The 19357-nt window shown below is 34.6% G+C and overlaps 1 protein-coding gene across 2 annotated transcripts in view; it reads right to left on the bottom strand.

The window, feature by feature from the left end:
• MTPN (myotrophin) overlaps window positions 1–19357 on the bottom strand; it is a 56839-nt gene that overhangs the window by 18832 nt on the left and 18650 nt on the right. For both annotated transcript variants that reach the window (XM_072964387.1, XM_006213101.4), the window contains 2 exons: window positions 2555–2668; window positions 1607–1690 (listed from right to left, as the gene is read on the bottom strand). In XM_072964387.1, the coding sequence (XP_072820488.1) occupies window positions 1607–1690; window positions 2555–2668 (198 nt within the window). The remainder of the gene's footprint in view (window positions 1–1606; window positions 1691–2554; window positions 2669–19357) is intronic.

The raw sequence follows: 19357 nt of genomic DNA, 5'->3' as shown, positions 1-19357 counted from the left end.
CAATATTTAGGGCACAAGTAAAATAAAAAATAAACTAGTTATAAATCAGATAATTCACAGCCAACAGTTTAGCAACATAGTACATATTTATAAAGACTCTTCTGGGACAATATATTAAGGCTTAATGTACATTCAAGTCAAGCCAGCTTTTCAGGAACTATTTTAATGTGGAAGATTCTTTAACAATGGAATCTTACAACCAGAAGATCTCAATGACTTGGAGCATCATGTTTTGAGAATAAGAAATATGCTAGAGAGAGTCCAAACCATTCTTCTATAATAATAATTACATCTTGTTTTACTTGTCCTAGGAGGAAAGACAGGCCTATGAAAAAGAAATACCATTCTGATCTATAGTTTGAGATCTGACTGGGAAGAAAGAGTTGGCTTAGGGGCATCTCATTTAGTAAATGACTAGCGCCCTAAGCTATAAAGGATCCCACGGGGATTTTTATTTTCAGAGAACAAAATCCTTGGCTGGGTAGAAAAGGTCAGGCAGAGAGGGAGAAAGAAGGCGAAGGAAGGAATCATTCAGTATTTGTGTTTTGTTTACCATGAAGGTATGGGTATAAAACCCTAGTTTTTGAGGACCTAAATTAATTGCTTTCAGAACAATTATCTTTAAAAAAAATGTTAGAAAACCTGAATTAACCATTTTCAGAAAAAGACAACTTTAAAGAGTTGTCAATAAAGAGTTGGGACAAATGTGCCACTTTCTTTCCCAATGTTCTTCAAATCTTAATGAAGCATGAAATCCTCTTAGTCATAGTCTTAAAGCTACTATTTTAAATAAGCACTTATTATGTGTCAGGTACTGTAGAAAAATGCTTTATATACATTCACTCATTTAATTTCTATTTTTTCCCTGCCTCTTTTAGCAAGGCTTATTTTTAAAATTCCAAGTGAAATGTTATGAACAGCACTTTTCCAGAGTACGGCCATGAAATCTTAAGGCACCAATATCAATCCCAAGCTTATCGTATGAACATTTCTTGTCTTCCACCATTTGCAGGTCCCATCCAATGCAGCTAGAATGATCACAACTGATTGGTTAATTCGTGAGGCTGGATTTTGAACTTCATCTGAAAGCTTGTAATAGCAAAGACAAAACATGAGGGAACTCCAAATTTATCACAATCTCAATCAAGAAACCAGATGACTTCGAGAGTCCTTACTTATAGCAAGCAATCTGCCTCTAATAATCTTGCTCAGTGCATACTACTGAAAATGAAATCTACAAATTTCAAACCAGGGTTATTCAAAGAGCGTTATGTGAACCTGGTACTGGCCCAGGGCAACATTTTCTATATTATTAAGTACAGTGCTTAGTTCAGCTAACATTTTTTTTTTTAAATAGCAAGATACTCTTGGTGAAGGAGACTGTGTTAACTTATATTGTAGCCCAAGCTCCTTACCTACCATGAACTGGTAACAAGCAGCTTGTGGGCCAGCTATTCTGAGCAACACTGCTCTAGATTTCAATTCTGGACATTATCTCTAATCTTCTGTTCCTGATGCCACACAAAATTTAAGTAAATTACCAAATACTCAGCTTAAACAGTTACACAGTAATGGAAAAGCAATAAAATCCAGCAATTGACCTCACCTTTGACAGAAGCAATTTCACACAGGAAACATGACCTTCATAGACGGCAGACAGAAGAGGGGTAATATGATGTTTATCTGGAGCCTACGAAATAACAGAGATGTAAATCATCTTATCCATTTTTCATTTCTTCCTTCTAGATCTAATTAGGGAACATCTGTAACTATTTCAAAAATCCACCTTTACCCATTTGCCTTTCAATACAAAACTGTTTCATAGCTACATGTTTTTAGCCTCTTAGAGAGCTGCCAAAGGCCCAACCCACAGCAGCTTCTCCTTGGGAATTAAGAGTGAAATAGAGGGAGCAGGGCTTTGACCCCAGCTGATATCTGGGCTCTGCCACTTACTGTGCAGCCAGCTGTTTAACCTCTCTGAGCCTCAACTCCTCAATACTGCAGAAATGCAAATGAGGTCCAGGAAAAGGGGAGGAACATAGCCAATGAAGAGGTAAAAGACAGCCACAGTTGGACCGTGTGACATGGTGTTCCTTGAAACGTGAAAAGTTCATCTCACTTGATGTCATGGTTACTTAAACATTTTTCAAAGACTCTGAAATGCAGAAGCTACAAAAGGCAAGAGTCCAGAGACGATTGCTCCTGTCTGACCTTTGTCCACAAGTCCAGTTCTTACATGACTGCACAGTCCTATGCTCCACTGAGTGACAGCCATTTGCCACCTATAGACAGTGCTAACTCTCAAGTGCTTTGGAACCTGAAAGGGAAACACCCTAATTCCCAGTTTTATCAGTTAAAAAAAAAATCAATTTGTTCTGCTTATTTAAGAAAGAGTCCCAACTATATATTTTTAAGTTAGAGGAATTTGGTATAACTTCAGACTATATTCTTACTTCAAATGAAGCTTCTGCAAGTTAACTTACAAATCTACAGAAAATAATTACCTAAAGCATACAACAATTTTTTTTCTAAAATGACAATGTTCTTTACATACATTAATATCTGCTCCTTTCAGCAGCAGAAATTCCAGGATTTCAAGCTGCCCACAATCTGCTGCATAATGAAGAGGCTTCCTTCCACCTTCTAGTGTCCGGTTGACGTCTTCTCCCTTATAAAAGAAGCCAAATGAAAACAATATTCATAAGGATGGTAGACTGAAGAAGGGAAACGAAGCACCTGATGTTTTATATTCTTAAAGCTGTAAGAGTTTCATGAAAGAATTACATTTCTTGCGAAGTGCAGTAAGTAACCAAGAACTTGAAATTAAATTCTGCACAATAGTTAGCACACAGTATGATAATCATTCAAATCATGCTTAGTCAAGCTGAAAACAGTACAAAATAATGCTAAATGTAATGAAATATATTACAGTGTTCTATTTCTAAGGAGTTTAATCAGCATGATGTCAGGATGTGGCCATGAAAGACTGATGAGCTCACATACTTGGATTTTACACAGATCATACGACACGTATTGTAATACGTCAAAGTAAGCATCACTACTTTGATGGAGGCAGACATCATAATCACAAGGTAATCAGTATTAACTATTAAGAATTCACTTCAGTGGGGAGGGTGTAGCTCAATGGTAGAGCTCATGCCTAGCACGCATGAGGTCATGGGTTCGCTCTCCAATATGTCAGTTAAATTAAACAAAACAAAACGTAATTACCCTCCAAACAAAACAAAACAAACAAAAAAGAATTCATTTCATTCACTCACTCCACATTTACTAATGCCCTATTGTGTATGGCCAGCTCTGTGAAGAGGTGACAGCGATGAGCAAAACCAGACGTGGCTTCTGATTGCACGGAGCTTACTACCTAGTGTGGGAGGCATATATTAATCAAATAATCACATGAATACACTAATGACTAAACATAATGGAAATAACAATAACTACATCTCATGGAGCTGTTTTGAGAATTAAACTAGGCGATCAACATAAAGCACTTAATCATGTTTCTATTAATACTAGCTATAATATCTTAACTACTATTATAAGTTATCTATGTACATAAGACATATACTCAAGTACTGAATCAAATCCAGTTAGTCTTTTCATTTTAATGTTAAGGGTCACTATTAGATAATGGATCAATTTTTCAAACAATGAAGTCATAATAATTTGAAATTACTAAGTATACAGAGGTATTTCTTTCCCCTAAGGAAAAAGTTTAACTCCAGGGCTGTACATCCTCTGCTAAGTATGAGAGTCAACTCTATCATCTTACTTATTATTCAAGGGCTGGTACTTAAAACAAAAAAAAAAAGCGTTCCAAGAGGTGATAGCACTTGTCTGTCACAACAGTGTTCCCAAGTTCCAGCTCAGATGTATATTTCAAATACACTGTCTCTGTGGAAGATCAAAAATTTCATCAATAATCATTTTCCTCCTTTAAATTACTAGATGATAAAACAACCTTTCTCTAAGTACTTGAGTGACTCACAGCCATAATTGCTAATAGGTTATTTATTCAAGTCAATGTGATACCTGCAGTAAAACAGGGGCTCCTATAAAGTATATGGATATAGAAGGAGGTTTATAATAGGCTTAAGATCACTGGAGACTGTGCTAGGGCTCCCATTCCACCACTTAGATGTAGGACCTTAGGCTAGTTACTTTCTAGATGTTTGTTTTCTTATCTGTAAAATGGGAATGAAAATACACCTCACAGGGTTTTAGTGTATCATCAAATGAGATAATCCATGCAAAGTATCTAACAGTACCTGACACAGGCTAATATGTTTAATAAAGTTAACTATTATTGCTGTGGGCTCCTGATGTTGGTTCTAAAAGGTTATCCATGATTAGGTTAATGAAGGGTTCTGTATAATGGTTAAATATAAAGATATAATTTAATATACTTTATATTCAGAAACAGTTTTAATAATAAGGGCAACTTGGTATATGCCTTAGTCTTTATTCACAACTGCAGAAATGTGAGGCTATGAGGTAAAGAGATATTGCTTAAAATAATTCAGATAAAACCAGTTTTCCTTGCATTATTACTTCCTTCCCATTATTAATAACTGGAAAGGATTAACTGGATAGGCCTTCCCAGTGAAACAAAGAGAAGAAATAACTGCAGTAAGCACTCAGTAAGATAGCTTTGCCAAAAATATATTTTCCTGAGTCAAAGTATGTGGTATTTTCCTTTCCTACTTAGTACAAGTATGCAAAATGCATATTAAAAAGGAACTGTTGTGAGTTTAAACTTTCTCTTTTATCCCTGCAGACACTGCTGTTTACAATTCTTATTTTAGCAGACAAAAATAACAGTACTGGAAAGGCTCTGTGTGACTGACAGGAAAGAAAGGCTCTTCTTCTGCAGCCCTTAGCAAAGGCAGTACTTACGGAGAAATTTATAGTACTAAATGCCTGTATTGGAAAAGTAGAAAAATCTCTAATCACCTTTGTACTTCTACCTTAAGAAACTAAGGAGGAAAAAGGCATATGGAACTATCTATACCTTCTGTTCAATTTTGCTGTGAACCTAAAAATGCTCTAAAAAAGGTCTATTAAAAAAACAAATAAATTGAAAGTAAGCAGGAATCAATAAAATGGAAAACTGAAAAATAATAGAAATCAAAAGCTGATTCTTCAAGATCAATACAATTGCTAAATCTCTAGCTAGAGTGATCACAGAAAAAAAGAGTAAAGACACAAACTGCTAACAATATCAGACTTTACAGTTTATCTTCTCACAAAGAACTCCCAGGCCCCAGATGCCTACACTGGTAAATTTTACCAAACATTTAAGAAAAAAATAATACCAATTCTACACACTCTTCCAGAAAATAGGAAGCACTCGAACTCATTCTATGAGGTCAGCATTACTCTGATTCTAAAATGAGACAAAGATGATATAAGAAAAGGATACCACAGGCTAATATTTCTTATAAAGACAAATTCTAAACAAAATTTTAGCAAAATGAATCCAACAACATATAAAAAGGATAATATACCACGACTAACTGGGTTTATCCCAGGAATACAAGGGTTGGTTGAATATTTGAAAAGTCAGTCAACATAATTCACCATTTTAACAATCTAAAAAAAGAAAAACCATATTATTATCTCAAAAAGCACTTCGCAAAATCCAATATCCTTTATTGATTAAAAACTCAGCAAACTAGGTAAAGAAGGCCATTATAAGGGGCTTCTCCAAAAAAAAAAACTACAATTAACATCATATTTAATTGGTGACAGATTGAATGTTTTTCCTCTAAAAATCAGGAAGACAAGATGTCTTTTCTTATCATTTCTAGTCCACACTGTACTGGAGGTTCCAATCAGTGGAATTAGTGAAAACTAATAAACAAAATCTATCCATTTTGAAAAGGAAGAACTGTAACTGTCTTTATTTGCAGATGACATGACTGTATGTAGAAAATCCAATAGAATCTACCAAAAACCTACTAAAACTAGTAAGTAATTTTAGCAATGCTGCAGGACAAAAGATCAACATACAAAATCAACTGCATTTTTATATAGCACTAGTAATGAATAACTGCAAATCAAAGCCAAAATCAGTATTATTTACAATGGCATATAAAAATGTGAAATACTCAGTGATAAATCTCACAAAAATGTGAAATACTTATGTATTGAAAACTACTAAATACTGTCTAAATTAGAGAGGACCTACATAAATAAATGGAGACAGCACGTTCATGGGTTGTAAGACTCAATAATGTAAAGATCTCAGTTCTTCACAAATTGATGCACAGATTCATTGCAATACCAATCAAAACACCAGCAGGCTTTTAAAAAAAGAAATTGACAAACTAATCCTAAACTTCATACGGAAACACAAACTATCTAGAACAGCCAAAACAACTTTGAAAAGAAAGAATACGTTGGCGGGTTAACACTACCTGATTTCAAGAACTATTAAAACTGCAGTAATCACCAAAGCATGGTATTGGCATAAAACTATAAAATATGCAAATTAATTTATAGTGATAGAAAGCAGATCAGTGGCTGCTTTTGGACGGGAGGGAAGGACTACCAAGCGGCACTTGAGGGTAATGGATGTTTATCATCTTGGTTGTAGTGATGGTTTCTCAATTATATAAACGTCAAAACTTACCAAATTGCACACTTTAAATATCTGTAGTTTGTTGCATTTCAACTTTACCTCAGTAATATAGGTTTTCAAAATCAAGTCTCTGTGGTTCTATTCTTATAAAATGAGATGCTAACAAATCAAAATTTGAGGTAGAATGCGGACAGGAATGACCTTCATGGGAGACTTAAAGGGCAAAATCTATTTGATGTCAAGTTCCTTCCCTGTTAGTGCTGAATAAAAAGCTCTTGACTTCTATATCCTGTAACTCAACAAACTACATAGAACAAGAAATTTTAAAGTGGGATAAGAGCAGATCTATATGACCCCTACTAGCTGGATGGGATTTAGAGATCAAAACAATTGTTTGGATTGCTGATAAAACCTCTTAATTGGTCCCTCAACTTCCAGCCCCATTTTGCCTGCCTCATTCTTTACTCTGCAGCTACAGGGATCTTGCTGAACACGAAATGTCATCACATTATTCCCATTCTAAAAGTACTCCAATGACCATCCATTGCTCCTAGAGAAGAAGTCTAAACAACCTGACATAGTTTACAAGATGTGGAGTGATCTACCCAGTGACTACCTTTCCAGCTTCAATTCTCCCAGCATTCCTTCCTACGTCCTTTGCTCGGTTAACTCCTACTAATCCTTTAGAATCAAACTTTAATTAAACTTCCTCTGGAAAGTCATCCTGACCTACCATAACTTTGAGTAATACCTTCATAGGGGTGCCCAAAGCATGCTGTATTTTCCTGTGTCACTTTCTACTTAATCTGTATCCTACTCAGTTCTACTCTATCTGTATCCTCTATGAATAAGTTAGGTATCATGTCACTATTACCTACTTTTGCATCTCTAACACCTACTATAGTTTCTAACACATAAACATTTACATAATGGAAGCTTTTACACTGAACAAATGGTGAAGTTGTTCAATCAACAGACTTGGAAGTAAGTCATACATAATATCTTCCTTTTCAAGCAAACACTGATAATGCGTTAGTAATTTGAGATCAGTGGTATGTTTATGGTTAGAGGAGGCTTGAATGACAATTTCACCAGCTTTCCAGCAGTCTGGGTAGGTAGTAACTTCAGTAGTGATGGTGAAACAGGGAAGGAAGATAGTGCTCTCTTTAGTTCCTTTCTACCTACCCTTGGCATTAGTGACATCAGCGGAGAGGATGTTAGATCTTTATTCTAACGCCATGAAACATTACCAGCTAAAGAGAAAAATCTAACACTAATTTTGCCTCCCAGATTCTGGGGACAGAGGAGAGAGATGCATGATCTCAACAAGTCCCTTAGCATTACACGGCAATCTTACCATGTTTTCTTTCCTTTCTTGCTCTTCCGTCTTCCAAACAGACTATTTTAAATCTCTTCCACTTTTTATAAACCTTGAACTTCTCTATCTCCTCCTTCCTTAAACAGAAAACTGCCTTCAGACATGAACTTCCTCTTGAACTTCTCTCCACCACACCTTCCTGCAACTGACAAATCCTTTCCTATATAAAGCCAATCCCTCACCTAAATCATCCTTTCTTGTTTTCTTAAAAAAAGGTATTCCTTTGTTTATCTCTTTTCTTACCTGTGTTTTCAACCTCCCCTGCTCTACTGGCTCCTTCTCATCAGATTATGCCATTTACAACTCTCCCACTAAAAAAGCAAATAGCAACACAAAAACCTATCCTTTACCTGACATCCACCTTTTTAGTTACTATTCTCTCTTATCCTTTTCATGGCTAAACTTTCCAAAAGCAGTGTTTATATTTGCAGTATCCAGTTTCTCACTTCCCATTCGAATATGACTTCCACACTTGACACTATATCATAACCATTTTTGCTGAGGTCAAAGACCTCCACATTGCAAAATGCAAAGGTAGTATCTCAGTCCTCACCTTAACCGACCTCCCAACAGTGACAAAGAAGATCACTCCTTCCTTTTCTAAACATTCTCTTTCCTTGGCTTCAGGCGTGCCACATTATTGCAGTTTTCCTCCTGCTCTCTGACTACTGCTTCATCGTTTCCCTCTTCTGACTTGTTCGCTTCTACCAGATGTTTAAAACAAGTATTTGAGATCTTGGTTATGAATTCAGATTATCATCATATATAATTCAAACAGCTAATAAATTTGGTTAGCCTTATAGTCTTATAATAGTATCCTCACAGGAATACCTTGATTATAGAATTTGGGGGGATGACTTTCTTAGTGATAAAGTTTGTGTTTTTAAAGAAATCATCACACAGGAATATCATATGTCACAGAGTCAGGCAACAGTAACATTCTCACCAAGATATGTGTGTAAATAACCAGGCAGGTGACAAAAAAACTCTGCACACAGCATACACTCCTACTTTACAGATGAGGTAAAGCAGGCTGACAAACCTAACTTGTCATCACATCCAGCCTTGTCTAGCATCACCTCTCCCTTTTTAGTAAGAATAGTTTTCCCAGTTTCATTTTATTCTTCTTCCTGTCATTGCAACATGAAGCCTGTTGGCCGTTAAATATATGACAGATTTTTATTACATTAAAATTGTATTTTTTAACCATATTTTTCTTGTACCAAGAAAGTTGTTTTGGAGCTATTTTTATTTTTTCTAAATATAATATATTCCAGATATGTTATACATAACATATATGTAATACTGCAGATATAAAATACTACTATTTCATGATATTTTCTGGTGCATTGTTTAAATTAATACATTCTATTCAGCTCTACCACAGTGACCATGAAATGCTTTAGGATGTGTTGATTCCTGCTGTTCTTCAATAGTGACATTGCTGGCATTTGAGAAAGCTGGTCATATTTTATTTCTTGAGCACCACTGTTCTAAATAGCCAAGAGCCTCAGTTATACTGATAAATTCTCTTATCTGACTATTGGTACAATGGATATCCATAAATCAACTAGCATTTATTGTGAAATCAGGTTCCTAGGCATGCTAAGGGTACAAGAAAGTAGAATTGTGGGTCTGTACCCACAAGAATTTTACTCTTCAATGATTGACTAATTTGACAAAATATGTATGAAATGCTAACTATCAACTATCTACCTACCTATCTCATCTCATCACTCACAAAGATATAAAGCTGCCTGCTCCACTAACTCTCTACCCAGTACTTCTCAAACTTTTTCACTGAAGTACTCCAAATAGCAAAGGATAGAAAATATATGCTTCCCTGAGTCTGAAAGCAGAATCTTAAAGAGCCAAACTAAAAATTCATTCAAATATATCTGTACAAATATGCATATATCATGAATGTATGTGTGTGTATATATATATATACACACACACGTATATATGCATATTTTTACTTGTTTTAATATATAAGCCACACCCCCAAATATGAAAGTATTGTCCCCCACTCCTCTTACCCAAGGATGCTTCAGCAATTTGGGCCATGTTTATATGCTTAGAGTAACTCCTTGAAAGACTGTAAGCTGATGACAATCTAATTCAGTCTTGTCTATTTCTGATGCCATGGATACAGTATGCTCATATTGGTGGCATACCTTTCCTCTTAAGATCTACAGACCACTAGGCAATCTGTGAACAGACTTTCAAAAAGTTTACATATTCTTTTGTGTGTGTATAGAATTCTCTAGGTAGAGTCTGGGTCAACTTCTCATCAGATTATTCTCAAAAGGGGCCATGAACCCTGAGAGGTTAAGAACCCCTTTCTCGAACTTTCACTGCCTACTTAAGTTCTACTTTATGAAGAGACGTATTAAATAGTGGAAAAACACCGGCCAAGCCCTCAGCTCTAGTTACCTCTGCCACTGCCCACGACGGGGAAGTAAAAAGCCTGGGAGATCTTAATTTCCTCACTGAAATACCTGTGGCTGGAAAAGATGACCTCTAAAGTCTTTTTGTGGTTAGTTTTTGTGCTCTTTACTTCTATGGGTTAAAGGCATCTGGTGGTCCTGTCAATCTACAATTGTTCCCCCAGGCCTCTCTTATATTCTAGACCGAAGAAAAAGGTTTTTCTGTACTTCCGGCTATGAAAACAAAGTAGTTCAAGAAACTGGATGCTGAAAATAGATGCTACGGTAGGTACACTTAACTTTCCATACAAGCTGGATCAAGTGAGAAGATTTAATACAACATGAACAATGTAAAAAATATATATACATACATTTCAAAGTCAAAAATTTTTTTCTTTCAAATCTATTATTACTTTGAGTTGTTTACTAACAAAGTAGGCATGGATTTAAAAAGGTGAAGAAACACAGTATTTGAAAAAGATACACTTATAATTAATTTAATTCAACAAACATTTACTGAGCCTATCATAAGTTAGTCACTGTGCTACTTGCTTGGGATAAAATAGGAAGGCCTGACTCTGATGGAAAGAATCTGCTCCTTTGCTGGGAAGCTAGATGCAAATAAGTGAATGCCATTTAGCTGAGTACCACAAATGCAGAGGAGTCTAAATGAACAGAATGCTCAGTAACTTAGCTTGTTGTAAATTCATCTTTTATTATCACTTATATTTCATGTATTTACGTCTTGTGTTGTTAGATCTTAAGGGTCTTTAGAGGTTAGAGACTACATCTTATACTTCTCTTATTTCTACCACAATTTCAAATATGGTACTTTTAAATCTCAATAAAAATTTGTTTTGATTGCTGATTATATAACAGCATATTATAAAATGCTAAATTAAGAAATAACAGTATCAATAAGGTGTCTACTGATTTGGACAGTGTGGCTGTATGCACACATGTATGGAAGAGAATATGCCTGGAGAAATGACTATATTATGGTGTATCGAATTCTCATAAGCCAACTGGAAATCCAGGAGGTGCTAATTTGGAAAGTACCTACTACAGTGTTGTGAGCCTTCACTGAAATAATGTAATGTGGCTGGAATAAGTTAGCACTCAATAAATGTCAACTGATAATATTATTAGAGGCCTCAATAGTTCTCATTTGAACAGCTTTCCACTCAATTTTCCCACTTGCAATAATTCAACAAATGTAAATCAATGTTCCTAAAGAGTAACACTGATCATGCTTCTTCCTCACTCAAAAAATTTCAACTGCTCCCCCCTTTTAAAAATTTATTGACATACACTGCTCCCTTTTGTTTAACAGAAAATCCTCATCACGGTACCCAAGTCATCTTCAACACTAACTACCATTCTGGCCTTTTCACTCTCACACACACACCACTCCCAACAAACCAGTGCTGTCCCACATCTGGGAAACCTCATGTTGTCACCTTTCTTTGGTATGTTTACCCCACTTCCACTTTTGTATTAATCTGAATAATTCCACTGAAATTCCACTATCCCTTCTAGATCTATTTTCTCTATAAAACTTTAACGTGATACTGTTTTCCCCCCAAAATTCTTGATATGTAATTCCCTCCTTTTAATCCTCAGTTCTTGTTTATATGTCTCTTATATAATTACCATTATTCAATTAGGTATTTGTTATTTATGAATTTCAATGATAACTCCATTAAAGAAAAGACAATGCCTTACTTATTTATAAGTACTGCCTACAATGTCTATGAGTGACTTGTGCATAACAGTCTAATGTAAAGAACTGGTATACATTTATACCATCTTTGTCACACTATGTAACCTGCTGCTTACTAAATCATATACACATACAAAACAAATATAAAGAGGTATTTAAAAAACATTATTAGAGTGCCTGAAAGCCACACAATCTCACTGTTACTACTCTGCCTTGGTGAGTGGGAATGGGTGCTTATGGGTTGATTATGTGCTCTGTAAAAACACTAACAGTCATTGCCTATCCCTGGCTTTGATACAGAAATTAACATACGGCTGGGTCAAAATGCCAGAATGTGAAGTACACATTAAATGATGTTGAATCTGGAGAACACAAAATGGTGAAATTCACTGAGAGTAAGAGCTGCTGATACTATTCTCATGAGAAGTGGGTGTGCGCACTATCGATTAATTTTAGATCAAAAATTAAACATTAAATAGAATATTTCATACTTTAAATGTAATTTTATGTGATTTTAATAAAGATACTAAATAAGTTACAACCAACAGGAACACATTAAATCCTAATGCTAATACTAAATGTCTGCAAGTTCTGATAGCTGAATTATGTCCACAAACTTAAAAGGAATGCAAACTGAACCCCAATATAAGTAATATATTCTCAGGGAAACATTTCCTGAAAAGCCTGCCCTAACTTCTGTGAAACAAACAGAAACAGACAACTCAAAAAAGCTCAGAAAAACAAACACATTGGCCAACTCCTTGCATATTCATTCTTAACCAACGAGTTTGCTCCCATCAGATGAAAAAAAAAAAACTGATCCACTATTTTTCTACCCACAAAGGATTATCTTATACAGAGACAGAGCCACAGAGACCTAAGGCACATTCTTACCTGAAGACAATGTTTTACATAGTGTATTAGAACTAGACAATAGAGAGTATAAAAGATCTCCCATCAGGCAACAAAGCCACCCGAAAGTAAAATTCTTCTAGCACATAAGCAAGTGCTAAGTGTGGTCAGAAGAAATCCTTACTGTCTGTTCACACACCCTGAATCTGGATAGCTTTCCCTCTTTAAAGGGTCAGTAACAAGAAAAATATGGGGAGGTATGAAAACTAATCATATAGCAAAAAATAAAAAAAAAATAAAAAGGAGTATCATACTGAAAACTCAAGAACTTAATTTTAGAAAGCATTTACAGTGTGACCAAAATGGAACCCAAAAGACATAGTTTCTATGAAAAAGGTATTCTGCACAGCAAAGGAAACCAGAAGTAAAACAAGAAGACAACCTACGGAATGGGAGAAAATTTTTGCAAATGAAACCGACAAAGGCTTGATCTCCAGAATATATAAGCAGCTCATACAACTCAATACGAAAAAAATAAACCCAACCCAAAAATGGGCAGAAGACCTAAACAAGCAATTCTCTAAGGAAGACAAATGATCAAAAGGCACGTGAAAAAATGCTCAATATCACTAATTATCAGAGAAATGCAAATCAAAACTACAATGAGGTATCACCTCACACCAGTCAGAATGGCCGTCATTCAAAAATCCAAAAATGACAAATGCTGGAGAGGCTGTGGAGAAAGGGGAACCCTCCTACACTGCTGGTGGGAATGCAGTTTGGTGCAGCCACTATAGAAAACAGCGTGAAGATTCCTCAAAAGACTAGGAATAGACTTATCATATGACCCAGGAATCCCACTCCTGGGCTTGTATCCAGAAGGAACCCTACTTCAGGATGACACCTGCACCCCAATGTTCATAGCAGCACTATTTACAATAGCCAAGACATGGAAACAGCCTAAATGTCCATCAACAGGTGACTGGATAAAGAAGATGTGGTATATTTATACAATGGAATACTACTCAGCCATAAAAACCGACAACATAACGCCATTTGCAGCAACATGGATGCTCCCGGAGAATGTCATTCTAAATGAAGTAAGCCAGAAAGAGAAAGAAAAATACCATATGAGATTGCTCATATGTGGAATCTAAAAAACAAAAACAAAAACAAACAAGCAAACAAAAACAAAGCATAAACACAGGACAGAAATAGACTCACAGACAGAGAATACAGACTTGTGGTTGCCAGGGGGGTGAAGGGTGGGAAGGGATAGACTGGGATTTCAAAATTGTAGAATAGATAAACAAGATTACACTGTATATAGCACAGGGAAATATACACAAAATGTTATGATAACTCACAGAGAAAAAAATGTGACGAGTGTGTATATGTTCATGAATGACTGAAAAATTGTGCTGAACACTGGAATTTGACACAACACTGTAAAATGATTATAAATCAATAAAAAATGTTAAAAAAAAAAGAAAACAGGTAAATATACAAAGTGAACAAACTGAGATACCAGCTGACAGGAAAAGGAAGCTGGCTAAGAAAGTGAGTTACAGCAAGGAAATTAAAATTGTAATTGCAAAATTAAAATCTGCACCAACCTCACACCAGTCAGAATGGCCATCACTAAGAAGTCTACAAATAGTAATTGTTGGAGAGGCTGTAGAGAAAAAGGAACCCTCCTACACTGTTGGTGGGAATGTAAACTGGCACAGCCACGATGGAGGACAGTATGGAGGTTCCTTAAAAACCTAAAAACAGACTTATCATACAATCTAGCAATCCTACCCCTGGGCATATGTCTGGAGAAAACTGTAATTCGAAAAGACATGTACTCCAATGTTCATAGCAGCATTATTTACAATAGCCAAGACATGGAAACAACCTAAATGCTCATCAACAGATGACTAGATAAAGATGATGTGGAGTGTATATATATATATATATATATATATATAGTGGAATATTACTCAGCCATAAAAAGAAATAATGTCATTTGCAGCAACATGGATAGACCTAGAGATTACCATTATTAAGTGAAGTAAGTCAGACAGAGAAAGACAAATAGCACAAGGTATCACTTATACGTGAAATCTAAAAAAAAAATACAAATCTTATTTACAAACCTAAAACAAACTCATGGACATAGAAAACAAACTATGGTTACCAAAGGCGAAAGGGCAGTGGAGAGATAAATTAGGAGTTTGGGATTAACAGATACATATTACTATATATAAACTAGATAAACAACAAGGACCTATTGTATAGCACAGGGAACTATATTCAATTTCTTGTAGTAACATATAATGGAAAAGAATCTGAAAAAAAAAATGTATGTATAACCAAACTGCTTTGTTGTCCACCGGAAACTAATATTGTAAATCAAGTAGACTTCAAACTAGACTTCAAACTAGACTTCAACTAGACGAAATTTTAAAAAATAAATAAATAAACATATACACACTTACACAAAACTGCACTGAAGTCAGAGATGGGCAGCACTACTCAAATTAAGAAAATTTAATTAAAGATTTGAGAACAAGTTTAAGAAATTCTACCAGAATACAGAGGTGATAAACAAGGAAATAAAAATAATTAAAAAAAAGATGACTGCTGCAACTAAAGTTCAAACCTATAAATAATACATAAAGAAAAAAGGGAAGTGAGATAGTTATAAAAATAAATTTTTTTGAGCTCAAGAAAGGCCTGAACCTGCAGATCATAAAAGCTCACTATATTATAGTAAAAATTCAACAGACTCTCTCATTAATACAGCTTTGCAATTTGTTTTATAAGTAACAAACACAATAACACTAAAGAAAATTAAATTAGTCTGATGTCTTATTTTTTACCTCTCTGTCACACCGAATTCTAGAGAACAGGGAGAAACTAACTACAGTAATGATATTTGGAGAAGGCCTGGGGACCAGGTAGAATCGAGGAGAGTTACTGACACTAATACTAATAATGGGAGACGTGTGAGCTGTTAAAGGTAGGCAGAAGATTGAGAATCTCTGACCTGCAGTTTGGAAAGAGTAAATTATGACTCATGTATTCACTGCAAGCAAATCAACATTCATGTGTAAAGGCAGTCTTGGGTATTAGCAAATCAGAAAATGTATCACCCAGGCTCCCTTGAGTGGGAGGCAAAGGTGAGGTGCACTTTAAGAATTCTAGGGCAGTAATTCTCCAACATTTCAGTCTCAGGATTCCAAAGAATTTTTTTCCCTTAATATGGGTTATAGCTATAGATATTTATCAAATTAGAAATTAAAGTAGAAGACCTGTTAAATGTTTATTAATTCATTTAGAAATAACCAAAAGACATTACATGTTAACATAAATGAGATCTTTAAAAAAAAAACAAAAAACAAAAACTGTATTCCACCCTCCCTCAAATGGAGAAGGATGGCACTGTATCACATTTTTTGCAAATTTTTAAAATGTTTGTTTCAGTAGAAGGCAGCTGAATTATCATATCTGCTTCCACATTTAATTTGTTTTGACATACTGCTTTGGCTGAAATATATGAAAAAAAATTGGCCTCCCACAGATACATAGTTGAACAATTAAAAAAAGTTTTACTCACTTTGCTTTTACATCATCAGTAAAAGTATCATCACAATCAAAAGAGAAAATAAAGTCTTAATACTGTTATGAAAAGAGTTTTGAATTCATGGAACTCTTGAAAAGGTCTGTGGGGCCTCTAGAGACCTACAGTACTTTTGAGAACTGCTGCTCTAGTGAAACCAAAGAGATGAATTCAAAATTAGAATGCAAGAATGGGGAGTTTTGGCATAAATTAATAATGAAAAGTAAAGCTAAGTGAGACTTTTAACTTAAGAAATATAGTTAAAAAAACAAGTCTTAAGAGAGAAGATATATAATTTAACAAATATATATAATCACACATTTATATAGAACAGAAAGTAGGTGAGGAAATATAAAACCTACTAGATTCTGTCAGACACAAGATCTTATTAAGTGACACGTTCACAACTAAATGCTGTACATGGGAGGCTTTTAAATAAATGATGGCATATCTGATACCATATTATGCAGAATCATTCAAAATGAAATGAAAATAGCTTATAATCCTTGAATGCTTACCATGTGCCAGGCATTGTTACAAGTATTTCCCAGGTATTAATTCATTTAGTTATGACAAAAGCTTTAGGAAGCTAGTACTACTACTATTCTTGTACAAGGAATCTGAGGCACAGAGAAGGTAACTCACCTAAGTCTTGTACTGCTGATGTGCGAGATGATCATGCTATTGAGTGAATAAAGCAGGTATGATCCCATTTATTTCAAAACTTAGAAGAATATGCTTATATACAATCATAAAATTTCAGAGAATACATGCAACAAATTTATTAGTAGTCATCTTTAGAGAGAAGAATTATGAAGATCCTGAATTTCAGTAATTTAAAAAAAAATGAGCATGCATTACTCTTATAATCAATTAAAGACAGGTATTTGTTTTGAAAAACTAAAACCAAAGGCTACTGGTTAGTAAAATCTAGACCCAAACATCTTTTCTGATGAAATTTAAGTTCTAGCAGACTTAAAAAATATGAATGCCTTTCAAATCATGGAAGAAATAGAAGCCAAAAAAATAAATTCCTACAGCTAAAAAAAGGCCAAATGAAAGCAAGTTTAAACAAAGTGAATTCAAAATTAAAAAACAGAAAATTTAAATTGATCAAGTTATATCAATAAATGTGAACAGATAAAACTATCAAATTTAGACATAAAGAATGAATCCTGAATTTTGTTAAATGACAACAAAAAGAAAAGTAAACAAAAGTCCAACTAGAAGCTGTTAAGAGACATATCTAAAAACAAAGTAATATGAGAAAATGGGAAAATATAGAAGAATGGGCAAAAGTATATCATGCACAAATATCTAAAAAACTAAGAGTAATATTAATATATGACAAAATAGAATTAAAGGCAGAGCAAATGGGAAAGAGATGTTCATGCTACTTTTAAAAAACACAGAAGTTAGTCATGATTTTTTAGAAGAGTAGACTTTTCATGAAGAGTATCAAGAAAATGACAGACAAAAATAGCATTCTATACAACTCAATAACAAAAAAAACCTGTTTAAAAAATGGGCAGAAGAACTGAATAGATATTTTTTCAAAGAGGAAATGCAAATAGCCAACAGGCACATGAAAAGATACTCAACACTGCTAATCATCAAGGAAATGCAAATTAAAATCACAATGAGATTATCACCTCGTACCTGTCAGAATGGCTATCACCAAAAAGAACACAAATAACAAATGTTGATGAGGATGTGGAGAAAAGGGAACTCTCATACGTGTAAATTTGTGCAGCTACTGTGGAAAAACAGTATGAAGGGTTCTCAAGAAAACTAAAGACAACTACCATATGACACAGTAATTCCACTCCTGGGATTGTATTTTTAAAAAACGAGCATGCACTATTTTTATAATCAATTAAAGACAGATACACAGTAGCATTATTTACAATTGCCAAGATATGGAAGCAATCTAAGTGTCCATCAACAAGCGAATGGCTAAAGAAGATATGGTGTGTGCACACACACATACACACACACACCACACACAGGAATACTACTCAGTCTTAAAAAAGAACTAAATTTTGCCATGTGCAGCAAAATGGATGGACTTGGAGGGCATTATGCTAAGTGAAATAAGATAGATAAAGCCAAATACAGTGTGAAATCACTTACACGTGGAATCTAAAAAATACAACAAACCAGTGAGTATAATAAAAAAGCAGGCTAACAGATACAGAAAACAAACTAATGTTTACCAATGGGGAGAGGAAAGGCAGAAGGGGCAATATAGGATAGGGGTGTAAGAGGAACAAACTATTGGGTATAAAATAAGCTATAAGAATATATTGTACAAAATGTAGAATATAATTAATGTTTTATAATAACTGTAAATGGAGTATAACCTTTAAAAACTGTGACTCACTATATTGTATACCTGTAACATAACATTGTACAGCAACTATACTTAAAAAATTCTATCACTCTCCTACAACCATGGTTGAGGAAAGAAAAAGAATAAACAAAATGAAGAATAATAATTTCAGTCTTTAGCAGGGCATGATTAATAATTAGTGAGACTGAATGAATATATATCAAACTCTGGACTCTATGGAAACTATACCTTCTATTTTTATTGAATATTAACAAAACTCAATCGTAATAGACCAAAGAAAACCTCAATACACTCCAAAGCTTATAGAACCCACTCTCTAATCTCAATGCAATAGAACTAAAAATTAATACCAAAAGCTTTAGCACAAACACAAAACAGAACAAAAAATCAAAGGCACAAACAAAATAACAC

Source organism: Vicugna pacos, chromosome 7 (genome assembly GCF_048564905.1).
Source record: "Vicugna pacos chromosome 7, VicPac4, whole genome shotgun sequence".
NCBI classification, from domain to species: domain Eukaryota; kingdom Metazoa; phylum Chordata; class Mammalia; order Artiodactyla; family Camelidae; genus Vicugna; species Vicugna pacos.
The sequence above is the reverse complement of the archived record's forward strand: the minus strand, read 5'-3'. Positions and strand labels throughout refer to the sequence as shown.